This window comes from Hibiscus syriacus, unplaced genomic scaffold (genome assembly GCF_006381635.1).
Source record: "Hibiscus syriacus cultivar Baekdansim isolate YM2019G1 unplaced genomic scaffold, ASM638163v2 tig00111388_pilon, whole genome shotgun sequence".
Lineage (NCBI taxonomy): Eukaryota > Viridiplantae > Streptophyta > Magnoliopsida > Malvales > Malvaceae > Hibiscus > Hibiscus syriacus.
Genome location: NW_024063076.1, coordinates 1,114,403 through 1,133,018, shown reverse-complemented (window position 1 = coordinate 1,133,018; position 18,616 = coordinate 1,114,403). Strand labels below are relative to the sequence as shown.

The window sequence follows — 18,616 nt, the reverse complement described above, 5'->3', positions numbered from 1 at the left end:
AATTAATTTCATATATTTGGAATTCATGGTCTCAAATCCCAAATACAACCTATTATAAGCATCTTGTAACTCATCAAAAGTAAATGAATTAAATTCATTTGAGTTAGAAGATACCTTGAATTCTTCTTGAGTGGTCATGAGGCATACGTTGACTACTTCATCTTCATCATTGGAATCATCTTCATCACTCCAAGATGCAACAAATGCCTTCTCGCATTGAGTTATGTTGCACTGGGATGGGGAATGAATCCTATTGTTGTCGATAACTTTAAGTCGATCCGTTAGGCACGATATCATTCGTCGTGAAGTTGAAATCGCGAATGGCTCATTCGTTGTGAAGTTGAGCTTTGAATTGGATATCCTTCGTCGTGAAGTTGAAATCCAAGGGTTGCATTGCTGCTTGTGGGCACGATATCCTTCGTCGTGAAGTTGAAATTGTGGATGGCTCATTCGTTGTGAAGTTGAGCTTTGAATTGGATATCCTTCGTCTTGAATTTGAAATCTAAGCTTGTGTAAGTTGCATTGTTTCAAGTCCAATATCATTTGTTATGAAGTTGAAATTGACTCTGAATAAAGCTGGAAAGTTATTTGTTGAGTCCAATATCATTCGTTGTGAAGTTGAAATTGACTCTGAATGAAACTAGAAAGTTGTTTGTTGAGTCCAATATCATTCGCTGTGAAGTTGAAATTGACTATGAATGAAACTAGAAAGTTGTTTGTTGAGTCCAATATCTTTCGTTGTGAAGTTGAAATAGACTCTGAATGAAATTGGAAAATTGTTTGTTGAGTCTAATATCCTTCATTATGAATTTGAAATTGACTCTGAATGAAATTGGAAAGTTGTTTGTTGAGTCCAATATCCTTCACTGTGAAATTGAAATTGACTCTGAATGAAACTGGAAAGTTGTTTGTTGAGTCCAATATCCTTCGCTGTGAAGTTGAAATTGACTCTAAAAGCTGCAAAATTATGTATGCAAAAAATGATGAATGTGATGCTCTTAAGTATGTCTAAGATGCATGCAATATGAATTAGCTCTTGTTTTATCTCTTGGGTGGAGCCTCATTTTTGTCTGCTGGTCTTGTCCTTGGAATTGACCATGCCCCATTTTCTTCTCAGATTGTTGACGATGTCACAAGTTCTATCTGGTCTCTCGAACTGATTATTTTCAAGAGCATTTTCGTTCTTTCTTCAATATAGGCAAAATGAGCCTTAACAACTTCCAGGACCTTTCACATTTGAGACTGCCTTGTTTGAAAAAGTTTTTCTGCTTTCTGTTATTTTAGGGGGAAGACCCAAAAAAGATATAAAAATGTAATAATTCTGTAAAACATTGGCCCTTAATCCAGGCTCGCAAACGGATCAAATCATAAAATAAGTTCAAAGAATATCAAAAGAATCAATAGTTTTTTATCACTTTCAGAGTTATAGCTCTTTGAAAAATGTTCAAAATTGATGAGTTGGTTTTAGGTTGGCTTCCTATCTTCTAAGGTTTTGGCCACCAAAATGTTTTTTTTTCTCGGTCCTTTTGAATATCTCAACATACCCTTATTTCTTGTCTTGGCATTTTAATTGGATGCGGAAAAAATAACGCAACTAGCACAATCAATTACTAGATCTTCTGTTTCGGTCCTCTAAAATCTTCCATTTGTTCAAGCTTTGTAGACTCCTCTAACAAAGGTAGTGTGGAAATATCGGTCTAAAAATGAAATTCCTAAGTGTTCGTGTGAAATTGACTATAACAGGTGTTCCTTAACTCCCTTGGTCTATCATTACAGAAAAATTCTTATTTAGATAAATTTGATTTAATTTGCCATTGTCTGGCTAGCCAAATCCATAAAGCCGGAGAATTTAACCAATTGTTTTAGAGGGAAAACATAATATTATAATCACTTTTACAGGTTAACTGAAGGGTTCATCTCATCACAAACTCTTTAGCCTGATAATAGCAGTGGAGCAAACACCAAGTTGCCAAGTGTCCAAGCAATATCATGAACGCAATCTAGTCATAAAGCCAGGGCTTTTGAGTTTCCTCTATAACCAATTGCCTTAGCGGAATAGCACATTTTTTACGGATTTAATTTCTTAAGATTGTCAAGAAGAACCTGTTATAGTCTAGGTGTTTGTTGTGGGTCAAAAATTCATCTTTAGATTTTAATTTCCAAGCAACTGACCTAAACTAGATTCACCTACTCGACTATTCCATCTGTAAAGATCATGATCATCATTGAACGTCTTAAACAAAAAGTATAGTAATGTCACATGCAAAAGATGCCCTATGTTGTCCGCACCTTTGCGCATCTAAATACCAAGCCTCTTTATTATTCCCTTATGAGAGGAGAATGCTATATCGGTTATTTGCAAGAGAATGGTACGATGTTTGAGCGTATTTTTTGGGATAAGGTCAAAGTCCTTGTTTTACCACTTTTTAATCGCGTTGCTTTGTCAAAGATCTATAAATCCAATCATTTACAGAGTTTTTAATTCAGTTGATATTCAAAGAATTTCAAGTCTGCAATTTTGATTCATTACATGTCGTCTTTAAAGTAACATAAATTTATATAAATGTTCTTACAAAAACTTGAGAAAATATGAAAAAAAACAAATTCAAACAAAATGACTCAAATGATGAAATGATCTTCCTCACTTGGATAGTCCCAAGTTGTTGAAGTCGATCCAGTTATGTATCTTCTGCACGATTCTCTTGAATGTGTAACAGTTCTCAATAGTGTGCCTTGGGACACCGTTCATGATATTCACAACAAGAATTCTCATCATACCACTTGGGGTATGGGGGCTTCACGGGTTCCATTGGGTATGGCGACACTACGTGAGTGTTAAAAAGTTGTTGGTAAAGTTCCTTGTAAGTCATGAGAATAGGATCGAAATGTTTCCATTTTTTATGAGACATGTGAATGTAACAAAAAAGAGAAAAAACACAAAATATGTAGGAATGCATGATGCATGCAATGTTCGAGGCATTGATTCAAAAAATGTGTATGTTATTATAAATAATCCTTATTGAGGAAAAAAGTGTTATTTATTAAGAGACAAACAATATTTTAAAAGTATATTCTTTTAGACCTCGTATAGTTTTTGACAGGTTGATTCGTCTTCCATCTTGTTCTATCATTGTTGAATACCCTGTCGAACCATTCCGGCCTCTCTGGCCTGCTTTTTGTATTTGTCCCAAAAAGTCTTGAATGACTGCATCTTTACTCTCTACTGAGTCTGCCCTCAACGAAAGCGCCTTTGGAAGCATCTACTGAAGGGAAAAAACTCACTTGTTTTCTTCTTGGATTAGTCAACAATGACCTGTTGTCTTTGAAGGAGCTCTCCGGGTAAATAACCTTTTTTCTTGTCTTGCCCCTGTAATCTTTGCCAACTCAAAAGGTTGACTTTTGGTGTGCACAGTGTAAATCCTAGTCCATTCTAAGTATTCTCTGACCATAGATGGACTTCTGAGCTTTTCATCTCTTGTATTATAACTCATTTGTCCATTAATGCATATTATTCACGTTTAACAAACACGTTTTTTGTGGATCAACACCTCTTTTGAATGATGCAAATGATGAAAATAAAATAAAAGAGAACAAAAATGAAAAGAATTAATGAGGTAAAAATAATAATGAAAATGAAAAGTCTTACCCCACATGATATCTACCCACATGCTTATTATTCCTACCCAGACATGATCTCTATCCCACAAGTTGATTTTGAACAAGTCCTAACCGCATAAATTTATAGTTCAGATGCTCTAAACAGAAAATAAAGCAGGAAAATAATATCGAAGCAGCCTAGGGTTTGAAATGAGGTTTCAGGGTGGGCTCTAATTCTCTGTCGTCTCTCGGTTTAGGTTCTAAAAGACGTACCCAAATTCTCCTTGCTGGTGCCCCCTTGGGCTTGCCAGAGTCTTATTCCTAAGCCCTTTACAAACTTATGTGGACTAAGTTAAACTCGAGAAGATACATTCTCTTATGCCCGCATGGTGAATAAATTCACACGAAGACATAAGGTATATGAATCCCTAAGGTTACTTGCTAGGCCTGTGAGGAGAATAAATTCTCACGAAGGCGTCGCTTTCACCCCCGCTTAAAAGGTTCGGAGCTCGGGTATAGAGCATGTGATGAAAAACTTTTTCAAAAATCTGAAATCATTAAAAAAACGTTAGTACAACTATTTATTTGAAAAATAATCAAAGGTAAATAATTAGAATCGAATAAATAAATTAAATTTTAAATTTACTATTTTCGCATAATAAGACAACTGAAAATTAATTCTGGTTTGACTCACTTACCTGTCCCCAGCGGAGTCATCAAGATTTCATAACTATTTTTTAGGCAAAACAATTAAATATTATTTTAAAAACGATTACGACTTTGATTTTGAAAAATTAGGGATTTGAAATTAAATTAAATAGAATTGAAAAAGAGTCGCCATCGAGCTTTGGGTTAGGTTGGTCGAATACCTAGAAACGTCTTTTAAAAAACAATTTAAAAAAAATCATTTTTAAGACAAAAAACCGGTCTACGTTTACAGAGATTCGATTAAAACGGGTTCGGGAGTCGGTTACAGTCAAGGAAGGATTAGCACCTTTGAACTGCCCTTTCGGTACCATTTAATTTGTCGATTGTCGTAATTGCAAAAATTTAAAAATTCAATTTGAATTGCTCACCTTTGATCGATTGAAATTACTACCGACAACTGTGACCAGGAAAACATTCGGAACAGTAACAATTGAAGGCGACATAGACTAATAATATTTTTGTTGCAAGTGTAGCATGGCATTAAGGAGACGAAGACTAATTAATAAAGTTGGCAACGTAGACTAAAACACAAAACACCATAACAATGATGAAGCTCAAGTTTCAGGCCTTGTTATAAAATGTTAATGCGTGCATTATTGAGCAAAAAGAGCAGAAGGTCAAATTATAGTCGATGTAGTTACCCTGCTGTAAGCATTGTAATCGAAACCATTCATGAGAAGATCGACCAAGGTGAAGTGATCGGAAGCCAAGTACTTTGACTGACTCAACCGAGTCTCGTATACGTCGAGAACTTTCCCGAGCTTCGCTTCGTTTTCCTCCACTTTAGCGGCGACGATGGCCTGTCCGAAAAATGGCTTGTAAAACAGTTCCCATACCAAGGTTGAAGACGGAGAATTGAACTATTGGGCTTCCACCTCCTGCCATAATGTTAAGACTGCCGCTTCCTTGTTGGAGTCGGTGTTCAACAGCTGGGTCCCTTTTCCGGCGTATTCATGGGCCACGTAGTGGGTGATTGCTCTTGATTCGAAGAGCTTCAAATACCCATCTTCGAAAGCTGGAACTTGACCGAACGGGTTGACGGCAAGGAAGTTGTCGGATTTGTGTTCACCGGCGGCCGTGTTTATAGGAGCACACTGAAAATCGACTCCTTTCTCGTAAAGGCATGCAAACACCGTCTAAGTAGTTGTGGACAAAGGGTTTCCATGGACTTTAATGGCTGCCATTGTTTCTTGATGAAGAAGACGACGACGACTCAGATTGCTCAAGTATTCTGTATCCTCTCTCCTTCCCTTCCTTTTTTGCTTTGTTATTGCTCCTCCTTTTGTCCTCTCTGTGCATGTCCTCCCCCTTTTGTTTTATATTCCAAAATAGAAGACCCCCTCCTCAGCAAAAGATGTGAGGTGAGGTGATCGTGGGTGCAGCATCAGTTTCCCACGAAAAAACGATTTGAGATACGTGAGGTTCCCTGGAGCCTACAAAATAATTATATATAAATTAATAATAATACTAATAATAATAATAAGTAATTATATAATAAAAATAACAATATAATATTTTTAAGTCTGGTACCAAGGTGAGGAAATTCGTGCAGCTAGTCAACAAAGATGCGGCCAAAGGGACTGGCATAGACAAGAGTACCCAGCGCTGAGGTATTATCTGCTTGGCAGCTAAAACGGAAATGAATAAACTGGAAGCGGTTAGTCAGGATCTCGATGGAGACCGAGTTGTACCAACACAGCATATCCCGCCGGAAAACCCACGGCTTCAATTCGGTGAGAATGAGGAAACCCCAAAGAAGCAATGACAAAGTCGGCTTTAGGGCCACTAATCCGAGGCTCATCCAGACCCACAATATCAGGTTTTTCATCTCTCAAATATTCAAAATCATTAATAAAATATTATAGAAGGAGGAAAAACCAGAAAGCTTAAGCATTAGCTCCAGTGTCCAAATTTGGCAATGAATCAACATCCATTTCAGGAGTCAAGTCGTGAACTGCATTAGGCAAAACAGCTGATCGTTGCAAGGGATTGGATCCGATCTGAAAATTCGATTTTTTAGTAGTGTACGTAAACAATCAATTATTTTAATAAATATTTTATTATTAATTATATACCTTAGCTGCTTTAATATTTTAACAAAAATTTAAGAAGAGATTATTTAGAAATCAAATGCGGACAGTTAATCAACTATCTTTATAAGCTTTTTTTTTCTTTTTATTTGAATAAAGATTTTATTATAACATAACTGATAAGAAATAAGGAGGGATTTGTAATTAGCAATTAGGTTGCATTGGAACAGAAATGGTTAGTAGTTATGCAAAACTTAGCATGACATGTATCATTGAGGGCTTGGAAACAGAAATGGTTTCATTTAAATATTACATCATAACTACATTTAAACGACCTTATTCAGAAAATTCACGTTCAAATACAAATATTTTGCAGATTAGAGTTTCTGTGGATAACAACATAATTGCATTCATATGCCCAAGTGATCGAGCTTTACCTCAACATAATTGTATTGACGAATAATTTGCTGATAATGTTTACTCAAACTCAAATTCAGACCACTCTACTACACTTGACCTCAACATAATTTTTATATACAAGGATTTTGTTACATGGTTTGTCTATTTATCTTGTTCGGATTGGGGTAAGAAAATGACACTTCTGCTTGAAACCACAAGACCATTCACGTCATTTATGGATTGGCAACACCATCCACAACCAGAGGTGGCCCTTTATTCCTTCCATAGCTCTTCATATGCAAACTATTAACCAATAGTTGAAGAGATTCTGCTATCTCAAATATACATAATTTCTTCTTTCCCTGAAAACTTTTATTCCATGGATCGTGCTTTGTTTTCCTCAGATCTTCATAAAACACAAGGTACACACATTCCAACTGTATTAGACTTGAAAATTCGTATAACTCCCATGTGTTTATATCGTGTTTGTGATTGAAATTTCTTAGATGTTTGGCCGTTCGACAAGGAATGGAAATCAGGCTGTACAGAAAAATGTGGCTGAATTCAAGTTGCTGTGCTCTGGGGGTGTCTGGGATTGGAGCTGGAGATTAGTTTAATGATGAGTCCTTGAAGGGTCTGAAAATGGAGCCTTGTTGGGTGCACTTGATGATGATGAGATCTTCAGCAAAATTGGAACACTGGATGCTCAAATCACCCCTAAAACCATCGATTTCTTTGTTAGCGATGCCGAAGGCGACCCTGCCCTTCGAAGGGATTCGCTTCCATCGAGCAGGCATTGAATACAATCCGCCAAGGAAAGGTTTGCTTTGATGCAAGCTTCTATGGAACTGTTTGTTTGTGTTGCCAATGACAAACATTTTCTCATTGCATTGTTTTATTAGTTTGTGAATTTGTAGATGATGAAATGAGATTTTTGAAGGGAAAACTCATCATGGCAGCTTCTCATTCGACTCCGGAGCAGATGGCTTTCATGGTAAAGCATGGCTCCGGCATTGTTTCGTAGGTATGAAAGAGGAGGATCTCGAAAGACTTAAGCTTCCTTTAATGTCCCCCGAAATCGAAGACGGAGATTCTTCTCCCCCTTTCACTATCACAGTGGTATGCTTTGTCTCTCGATATAGCAGGACTTACTATTTTGCTATGCTCTGTTACTTTATATGATTCGGTAGGATGCGAAAACCGACACTCGGCCGGAGTTTCGGCTTCGGATAGGGCAAAGACTGTTCTTGCACTTTCATCCCAGGATGCTAAACCTGATGAATTCAGAAGACCAGGTCATATATTTCCTCTCAAATATAGAAATGGTGGGGTTTTTAAGGAGAGCTGGTCATACCAAGGCGTCCGTTTGATTTGGTCATCCTCCGGTTTACGTCCTGTGTTGGTTCTTTCAACTACCGTTGATCCATAGACTGTTCTATAGCACCTTTGCCATTTATAAGAGAGTTGGCTTTGAAGCACAGCATACAGTTATTTCAATAACTGACCTTGATACATTTATAATGATCTAATCACTTAAAAAAAGCTATGTTCACGGATCGTAGGTCGGATACCCGTAAATTTGGAGGATCATACCCCTTTAGCATATCCAAATATGTCGAACATGGGTACGGAAATGATGAGTCCGGGTTACATAATACAAGTGTATTACTATAGAAAGACTCCATGCCAGAGTCCGTGGAAAGTTTGTGCTCTTGTGTACTTAGTTGCAGGCTATTGTTGGCTGTTATATGAAAGGTACCGGAGAATAGGGAAAAGACCATCGAAAGAACTGCGATTTTCGTGTCTGCTTACGAAATGGGGTCTATTTCAGGCACACTGCTATCGTTCAAGGCTAGATGAACAGAAATATAGCACTTGTTAAGGTACTTTAGAAGTTTATTTTATAAACTTCACTGTCCAAAAAGTATGCCAAACTTGAGATTCTCTCTTTTCCAAACCTTAAACAGGGAACAAAGGGATGGCCAAGACGTTCTTGTAAGAGTTCATTCAGAATGTTTAACCGGGGATATTTTCGGATCGGCAAGGTGTGACTGTGGCAACCAGTTGGATTTGGCAATGCAGTTAATCGAGCAAGCTAGTCGAGGAGTCATGGTTTACCTTGAGGTCATGAAGGTTGAAGGATCGGATTAGGACAGAAGCTGAGAGCTTATAACCTACAAGACCAGGGCCATGACACAGTTCAAGCCAACATCGAGATGCTCGTTAATACGGCATAGGTGCCCAGGTTAGTCATATAAATTCTACCCCATTCACATGCAAGAAATGTTGAACATCTTTGCCTTCAGTGAACCGCAGATTCTTCGAGACATAACGTGCAAACGATGCGGCTGATGACTAACAATCCAGCCAAGTTCACAGGGCTGAAGGGTATGGGTTGGCTGTTATTGGAAGAGTGCCGGTTTTGACAGCCGTTACAGAGGAAAACAATAGGTACTTGGAAACAAAACGTACCAGATGGGTCATATTTATGGCTCGGATCTACAAGGACCATTGACTGGTTTCATCAAACCATCTGTAAACAAGAAGGAAGAAACGGATGAGGAGCCAAACCCAGAATAATTTTACTTCAAACATATGATTATAAACACAATTTTCAAAGCCATGATAGAGCATCCTTTCTCTTTTTTCCTTTTTAATGTTATGCTCGTACATCATTTGAACAACTTGGCTATTGATAACAGTTGAAATTAATGTACTTTTAAGTGTTTGTTTATTATGTTTAGCATGGAATTTTCGGGTATTTTTTCAGAATATTTTTAACGAAATTAAAGAAACATTCAGCAGTTTGGACAAACAACAGATGCATTTGTTGCTAATTTTGCATGGAAATGAAGGAAAGACATGAAGGAAATAATAATAAAAAATAAGGCTTTACGGTGAAAAATATAAAACCTTAATTTTTTGTATGCAGATATTTTTTACTAGAAAAATTAAATTAACTAACTCTTTGGTTATTTTTTTAATGTTAAATCTTAATAACTTCGAATATTTAACCATTTTCGGTGGATTTTTTTTAAATACAACTATATTTGAAAATTAATACATATATTGTACCTCCTTTAGATCTCATTAAGCAGTCGCACTCTCATTATTTTGATGTTTTACTGAGCATTGAGACCTCATAAGTGTTTCGAAGCCTCTGAAATTTCATATCCTCCGAAGTTTCATGAGACTTCCGAAATTTTCGCGTCCGTCGGACAACTACATACATTAACACGTCATTACAACCCACGTGATTTAAATCTGACAACCATATTTATTTAACATGTCAACTTATAAATAATCATCATCACTCTAGACTTGAAACCAACCTTAAGAATTAGTATAAAAATTAACGTGTGTGGATGCAGAAGGAGCCTCCTCTCTCTCTCTCTTTTCTTCTTCTTTTGAATACTTTATTATTCATCTTCTGAGCTCGCTATTTCTTATTTTCTGCACAAAAATCATCGACCGCGATTCTCTAAATCATAAGGGATGAACCATCCATAGATATATATTTTTTCCATTAATAATGTCATATCATTAAAATAATAAATATTAATGATTAAGTTATCAAAACGTGAAAAAATGAAAATGTAAATGATAAAAATATAATGTTTTTTCAAAATCAATGATAGAAACGAACTAAATTGAAATAGGTGATCAATCTTGTAGTTAATCTTAATATTTATAGGCGCCCATTAATTGAACCCGTATAAAATTTCTAAATCTTGTACCCATAATATATATATATATATATCCAAATCATAATACGAGCCAGGACTTTTTAGTTGTGGACTTTTAGATTTGTTGGCCCAATAATCATAGCCCCATTGGGTTAAGATGCTATTTTACATAAACCCTAATTTCCTCTGCATCTCCCCCAGCAAACCCTAGTGCCGCTCGCTTCCCATCCACAGGTCTCCTATCCTCCTTCACCTTTTTCATTTCTTTCGAACTTGTTAAAAATGATTTCGAGCTCATTTTTTTGTAATTTTTTCACTGATTCAGGGTCTAGAAGGGGTTGAGGCAGCTGTAAACAATGGCACCCAAAGGTATTTGGATTTGAATATGACTTTATATTACTTTTCTCTCACTCCTTTTCCTTTTACATTGGTGATGCTTGTTCAAGTTTTGATTCGTTTTCTTATTCTCTGTTTGTTTGTTGGTTGCTGCAATGAGAATATCTGGTATCTTCTTTACCGTTTTACTTTATAAATCGAAATGAGCTTCAAGTGGTTGTTAAATAACTTGTTTTTTTTTCCCATAACATGAGTTTTCATTTCATTGCTTTGGAAATTTGGATTTCTCCCATGACCGTTTGCGTTGAAACTGATTTGAACTTGGTGATGTCTCTCAAGTAAATGTATCACCTTGGCTTAGTTATATAATGAATGATTAGATCATTGGGTATTCCACCGAGCCCTTTGAACATGTCAACTGACACAGTTATTTAGAAATTATTGAAGTGGTATGTAGTATTAAATTTTTTTTGCAATGGTACTGGGGACAGCATGCTTAAGTTTCTGCTAGAATTAGAACTTAATCTTATCATGGCATTTATAGTATCTGCTAGAGTTTTATTTGTTGTTTAGAAATTGCTGTTCCTTTTTTGCTTTTCTTTAAACTCTCTGCTACTATGAGGTCTGATTTTGATTTCTCGGATACCATTTCAGGTGTTGGATTTATAAGGGAAAAGAATTTACCAAATACTTGTGTTCATTAACATGACTTTTGATTTCATAGCTTTGTAAATTTAGATTCTGGAGTAGGCGTTTCCTGTGTAGGTTAATTGTTTTTATTGGACTTGTATGAATTTGGCAATGCCTCCTAAGCTAAATATAATCTTGGCTTAGGAGTTAGTTACATAGGTTGGAACTTAATGGGGACAGTTTTTATAATTTAATTTAACCGATATTTGTAGGATATGATTTTTTGCAATGATACTGGAGATGCTTTGTTTAGGTTTCTTCCAGAATACAATGTATGCTGATAATTTTATGAGAAAATAATCTCAGTGACCGAAAATGCCTTATAATATACGATTTTAACTAACTTTTTTGGATTTGCCAAAATGACCAACAAATCGCAACGCGAACTCTAATTTTTCAACTCAGTTTCCAAATTCGCAACGCTAATATCTATTCGCAACGCGATTGTAAGATTCGCAACGCGATTTTAAAAAATGTGTTGCGATAGTTTAAAATGTGTTGCGAGAGTTGAAAAACGTGTTGTTGCGATAGTGAAAAGTGTTGCGATAATGAAAAATCCAAAATAAGTTACATTTTAATTATTCCAAACACGTGGAGTTTGAAACAATAAAGAATGGTTGCGATAGTGTAAAAGATTCTCAAGCCATTTGTAAGATCTAGTTTGAAACAATAAAGAATGTGTTGTGATAGTGTAAAGATTTCCAAGTGTTTACAATGTTCAATCTCACATAGTATTGGAAACACTATTGAGAATGGGTATTTAAGGCTTGGATTTCCCACTTCCTTGTTGAGTGGAAGAGAACAAGGGGGACTCTCGCGCACGTCGCCGTCTCGTCGTAGTCGTGGTCGTGGTTGTGGTAATACGGTTTCGTTCGCGCGGATACTATCTTTTTAGAGAAAATTCTTAAGAAAAAAATGCAATACCACCAGTCGTTGCGATTTTAAAAAATCGCAACGCGAACTTCGACTATCGTAACGTGAATTTGGACTATCGCAACGAATTTGGACTACCGTAAATTTGGAAAATCGCATTGCGATTTTGTATTATCGAATTGTGATAGTCAGAATCGTTGCGATTTGTATTATCGCGTTGCGATTATATATTCATATTGCGACGCGAATTTGGAAAATCGTAATGCGATAGTCAAAATCGCGTTGCGGAAAACTGATTTGCGATACTGGAGAACGCATTGCGATTTTGTTGATCATTTTGGCAAATCAAAAAGAAGTTTGTCAAAATCGTATATTATAAGGTATTTTCGATCATTGAGATATTTATAGATTTTCATCGCAATGCGATAGTCAAAATCGCGTTGCGGAAACTGATTTGCGATACTGGAGAACGCATTGCGATTTTTTTGGTCATTTTGACAAATCAAAAAAAAATTGTCAAAATCGTATATTATAAGACATTTTCGGTCATTGAGGTTATTTATAGATTTTCATTAATTATATGAATTGTTGTATACCATGCAGTTGAGAAGAAGGCAGATCCAAAGGCACAGGCCTTGAAAGCTGCAAAAGCAGTGAAATCTGGACCCACTTTTAAGAAGAAGGCCAAAGATCCGAACAAAGTTACTTTTCACATGCCAAGGACCTTGAAGAAAGATAGGAACCCCAAGTACCCTCGCATCAGTGCCCCACCAAGGAACAAGCTTGATCATTATCAGATCTCAAGTTTCCCCTCACAACTGAGTCTGCAATGAAGAAGATTGAGGACAACAACACTTTGGTGTCATTGTTGACATCCGTGCAGACAAGAAGAAGATAAAGGATGCTGTGAAGAAGATGTACGATATTCAGGCCAAGAAAGTCACACCTTGATCAGGTAAAAAAAAACTATCTGTGCTGTGAATTATTTCTATGTTCATGAGCTAGTTAATATGATATTAGAGGGCTACAGGTGGAGAACTGATAACAACCGTGCTTTGAATTCTCTGTAAGTATATGCCATATAGTTCTTGTGTTCTTCAATTGTGTTTCTTGATGATCCATTCATTACTTCCTTATCTTTTTGCTACCCTTTCTGTTATGCTTACATGATATATGGACATTGTTGATTTACATGGTTCTCACTATTCAGGCCTGACGGCACAAGAAGGCATACGTTAGGTTGACTCCCGATTATGACGCCTTGGATGTGGCAAACAAAATTGGAATCAAGCAATTGGTGACTAGCTTATTTTGAAGGGTTTTTTTTTGGTTTTGTTGCAGATGCTTTCGAGACTAAGCAGGAATATTTGATTTTACCTTTTACAGTTATCTTTCTTTACAGCCACTTAAATCTTATGTGATCTTTTTATACATCTGTCTTCAGAAGTGTTTAAAATGGATCAATGATTGATTCTTAGCTTTTAATACTTGAGAAAAATATCTCTCTATGACTTGTTAAATGGGTCGCATTACAATCCAATGGAAATTCATCTATTAATTTGAAACCAAATTTGATTCTGTCGTATCTGGAAAACGGTCAAAAGCGTCTAACGAACCAAGTCGGCATGTTCAATTAGTCTCATATAGAAGATTAGAAGATACCAGATCAATAACAAAGGTTTCTCTTTCTGATATCAAAATTTGCAGAGCGATAACCCTAATTAGTTGCTCGTCACAAGACTAAAGTAAAACGGACAAAAGAAACGTAACATAAAAGGCTCGCGTCTGAAAGGAAGACATGGGTAGGTCAAGTGAGTCATGTATGATATTTTAATGTCGCAATCATTACATAGTGAAGTCTAAAGTGGAGGAGCAAGGTGGAAAGTTGCCCCTGTTTGCTGCAATGAGGTCTGAATTGCGCATGCGTCCACATCACTGCCTAACAATCCACCTTCCACGAGGAGACAAGACTGAAGACCCTTCCTTTTCACTAACCACTTTCTTCTTCGATTTCTCGTTAAACTTGATGATTCAAACTAATAACCAGTTTTTCTTGGCTTGCTTCTGACTTTTTACTTCAATTTGCAATGCTACGTCTACTGATATACCGCTGCATCTGATTAGTTTTCAATGCTTTATAAGGTTTAAGAAGTTGAGGCTACAGCATACAAGATGAACCTGTTTCGACCTATGCCTATCAATAGGGTGAGAGTTAGTTTTGAGTCGAGAAAATTTAAAAGTTAGGCTTAATACCAAAATAAGTGGTCAATATATACCGCTTTTTTCGAATAGGTGTCTAATTTTTTGACTAATCCAGATGCTTAACGTTACAAACATTACTATTTTAGATGTTCAAATTGTCAACGGCGTTAATTTTTCCGTTGACATGTGTCACAAGTTGATAATTTTGAAATTTACGTGTCACAATTTGATAATTTTGAAATTTGCTTTTTAAAAAATATTAAAAATATTGTTATATTTATAAAAAAAAAATCCTAATTTATCTTAAATTATAAAAAAAGCACTAAAATCCCTAAAATCCTCCAATCCTAATCTTAACCTTCCGTCGCCGCCCTTTCTGGCCACGACCACCGCCGGCGACATAGTCCTTACCATCCTCCTAGTCATATGTTGTCGTAGTTGTTGTTGATTAGCCATCGGAGTCTCGTGGAATCAAGATTTCATCCAAGGGTTCGGGGTATAAAACGTCGATTGATCATCGATCGGTCACGATTATAAGGGTTTTGGTCGGGGGGAAGTGAGATCAGGTGGAGTTTCGTAAACGGCAAAGGGTGACGACCAACATGGGTTTAGGGGTTGAAATGAAGGTTTTCAAAGTTTTGGGATATTTCAAAAATTATATTTTTTAAATATATAAATTTTATTTTTTAAATTTAAATAAAATTTAAAAATTATCAGAATATGACATGTGTCACTTAACAGAAGATATTAACATCATTGATGGTCCGGATACTTAAAGTGATATCGTTTGTAACGTTAGACATCGAGATAATTAAAAAAAAAATACTTTGAGCACCTAATCAAGAAAAGTAATATAATTTTGACAGTTATTTTGGTATTAAGCCTAAAAAGTTAAATCGGATTCATTCGGGTTGATAACTAAGAAAATAAAGTAAATTATATATAAACCGAAAAATAAACAGAGAGAAAATGTAAAACAACTACGATATTTCATCCCATTCAATTCATCCCATTCAATTCATCCCTCTAAATAAAGTATCGAATTTACACCACCGGAACTTCAAATTTTTAATCTTTACAGAACTGAAGCCAACGGTGAGTGGCTCATTAAAACCTTTGCCGCTTTGTGACTGCGATTTGAGTGTTAACTCCTGCATCTGAACTCAACGGTAACTGACTCAGCCATGAAGTAAACCAGAACCTGCAAATCCTAACATGGCCGATGAACACATTTGATGAGTCCCACGTGATGACGAATTCACTCGTTTTTTAACAACACAGTTAGTCGGACTGGCAACCGGTTTTTTGTTATGGATTTTAGAATCACATGCATTAATGGAAACATGGGGGATTCTGAAAGCATCCGAAGGAGGAGGGTTTCTCCATTGAGGAAGAGGACCAGCAAGAAGCAGAGTCGAAAGAAGAGGTCCAGCTTCCATTACAGCCAGTAAAAGCTTCCCTTTTTCAGGCAGGGTTTTCCCCTTTGCAAGGTTATCGATCACAGCGGTTCCAGAATCAAAAACCTTGGTCGTCACCGTTGACGGGACTAAACCGGACGCAAAGGGTTGATTCAAAAGCCCAATTCCACTTGAATCTGCCATTTTAATGATGGGAAAATCAGGTGAAGTGACGGCATCGAACAAGGAATCAAACAGGGGAAGAACGTGAGGGTGGTGATTATTATACGTGTCTGATAAACTGTTTGATTCGGTTATGCTGGAGTTCGTGTTCGTTGCAATAATAACGGATTTTCACAAGGGATTAAACTTGTTGAGTAGCTTCTGCAATTGGTCTCTTGCTTCGTCTCTTTTGGTAAGCGAGGTCAGGAGATTAAGCATAAGCTTTAGCTCATCCTTGTATTTCCTTATCTGCTCATCGGCTTCCATTTTTACAGATTCCAGCTCCATTCCACTGTACTGAAGCTTCGGTTTCAGTTCATCAAAATTCTGTCAAAAACATGAAATTTGAAGAACATTACTTGGACATTAAAAAAGAAACAACACTGAGTCAAAGCAGAAATGAATAGGTAAAAGAAGAGGACGCACCTCTGATAATTCCATAAAGAAGCCAATTCTTCCATTTTTAGGTGCAAAGAATGCAAAGGGGAAAAATTAAGGAAAATGCTGAGAAAGAGGGGGGAGTTGAGGAAAGGTCTTGTGTGAGTGATTTATAGAGCAATCAAAGCCAAGTAAAGACAAAAGGTAAGAGATAGATGTTCTTTCTCTCTTCCGGAGGAAGAAGACAACATGTCCCATCAAAGGAAAGCTCTAAACTTTCCAATTAGAAAATGTTAGTAAATAAAAAGATTCCCTTTAATATTCTCGCATTTAACCAGTAACCAAAATTCCGTCTCTCTTTCTTTATTTACATTTCCTTCCTTTTCCGTCGTCTCTCTGAAAACCCAGTAAGATTTAAACTTCATCTTCATGGTCAACCCCACTTTACTGCTTTTAATTCTTACCCTCAATACACAAATTCAATCCCCTTTTTGGTAACTTGAAATAAAATTCGTCTTTGAATTGTGTATACCATAACGATGTTTCCATTTTTCACTGTTAAACTAGTATTTTGCTTTTTCTGTAAATGAAGATGGAGAATATGGTTCCTAAATTATTTATATTATCAACCCAGGGCTGTCCTAGATTGCATTATGAACTGCCCAATCATTTATTCTTTCACTTATTTTATTCATCTGCTTACAAAAATTCAATGTCGAGCTCTCTATAGCCATACCTATTCCCACATGGATTTTCATAGTTTTTGTCAGCACTCTGGCAATATAATATATATGTACAAATGACAAGGCTTCAATCAAGGTTTTCGGTTCTTGTCTGCGTTTGGATTCCTTCTGTTGGAAATAATATCAATATATATGTTCAATAATAATCAGTTAATATTACAGTGCAATTAGATTAATAATAAGAATATATATATATATATATATATATATTGGCCGAAAGTAAGGTACTCTCTTTTTTCCTTTTTTTTTATATTTTCGAAAGCTAATAAAAAAATACAAACAATAAGAAAAATTTTGAACTCTTTTTTTATTGATTTTTCAATTGGATGAACATTTCGTTTCTAATTTATTGTATTTTTATCATTTTGTTTTGATTTATTTTAATTTACTTACTGTTAGTTTCTGATTTAACTACTGTTATTTTAATTTTTACATTTTGGTCACTATTTATTTCCTATTTAACTACTATTTTTTATTTTCTTGCATTTTAGTAACTATTATTTTATTTTATGCAATTAGGTCCTCATATTTTAGGTTTATTTAATTTTATTTTATGATTTTTTTGTTTCTTTTTATTTATTTATTGTTTTTAATTTTTTTAAATTAATTTTTTTATTAATTGTTTTGATTATTTCATAGTTTAAATTCTAGATTTAGTTTTTAAATTAGATTAATATTTGTATCAAACTTAGAAATTTGGATTTCACATTAGTTTTAATTAAGGAGAAATTCGAGTCGCGTTTTCGCAATAGACGTCTGATTACTCGAATCGATTGCTCGACTTTTAAAATTTATTAATAATTAATATTTTCTAAAAATATTTTAGGTTTAATAATTTAGATAAAAATAGCCTTTAAATTAGTCCTCAACTTTAGAAATTATTGATTTAGGTCCCCAATCTTTTAGTCTATTAGAACTCGATATTTTAGTCCTTTGATTTTTTAGTCCCCGAACTTTGATTAGTGTTTTAATTTTGACATAATTAAATAGTTTAAATAGAGCCTCTACTTTATGTTAGATTTCAATCTAGTCCTTTAAATTTAGGAAATAATTCGAGTTGACCCTCGCCTAAATACTAGAGGGATATATATATAAAAGAAAACTCTACCAAAAAGGGAATGGAGTAGGTTTCATAAATTTTAGCTAAAATCGTGAAAATAATGGAAAATTAAAAAATTTGCATTATGAATAATTATTTGACCCCTTAACATTACCCTTAATTTTAGAACAAAACAACTTCTTGCCTGTTTTAGATTATCCATTTGTGACAGTAACCCATCGTGCTTGTCATTTCTGTTTAAAAAAAAACCTCGTGTTTTTTCTTTTCCATGTTTAATTATGGTTTTAGTCCTTCT

At 35.4% G+C, this 18,616-nt stretch overlaps 1 protein-coding gene and 3 pseudogenes across 1 annotated transcript; 2 read left to right on the top strand and 2 right to left on the bottom strand.

Moving 5' to 3' along the window:
• Window positions 1-4,922: 4,922 nt before the first annotated feature.
• Window positions 4,923-5,541, bottom strand: LOC120159970 (annotated as a pseudogene).
• Window positions 5,542-7,205: 1,664 nt separating this feature from the next.
• On the top strand, window positions 7,206-9,314 carry LOC120159969 (annotated as a pseudogene).
• A 1,276-nt stretch (window positions 9,315-10,590) lies between these two features.
• On the top strand, window positions 10,591-13,270 carry LOC120160009 (annotated as a pseudogene).
• Window positions 13,271-15,491: 2,221 nt separating this feature from the next.
• Window positions 15,492-16,655, bottom strand: LOC120160020. Its single transcript, XM_039170491.1, has 2 exons — window positions 16,567-16,655; window positions 15,492-16,467 (listed from the first exon to the last, which is right to left on the bottom strand). Exon 2 carries the CDS (start codon window positions 16,120-16,122, stop codon window positions 15,700-15,702), a length of 423 nt encoding a protein of 140 aa, XP_039026422.1. The 5' UTR covers window positions 16,123-16,467; window positions 16,567-16,655; the 3' UTR covers window positions 15,492-15,699.
• Window positions 16,656-18,616: the final 1,961 nt, after the last annotated feature.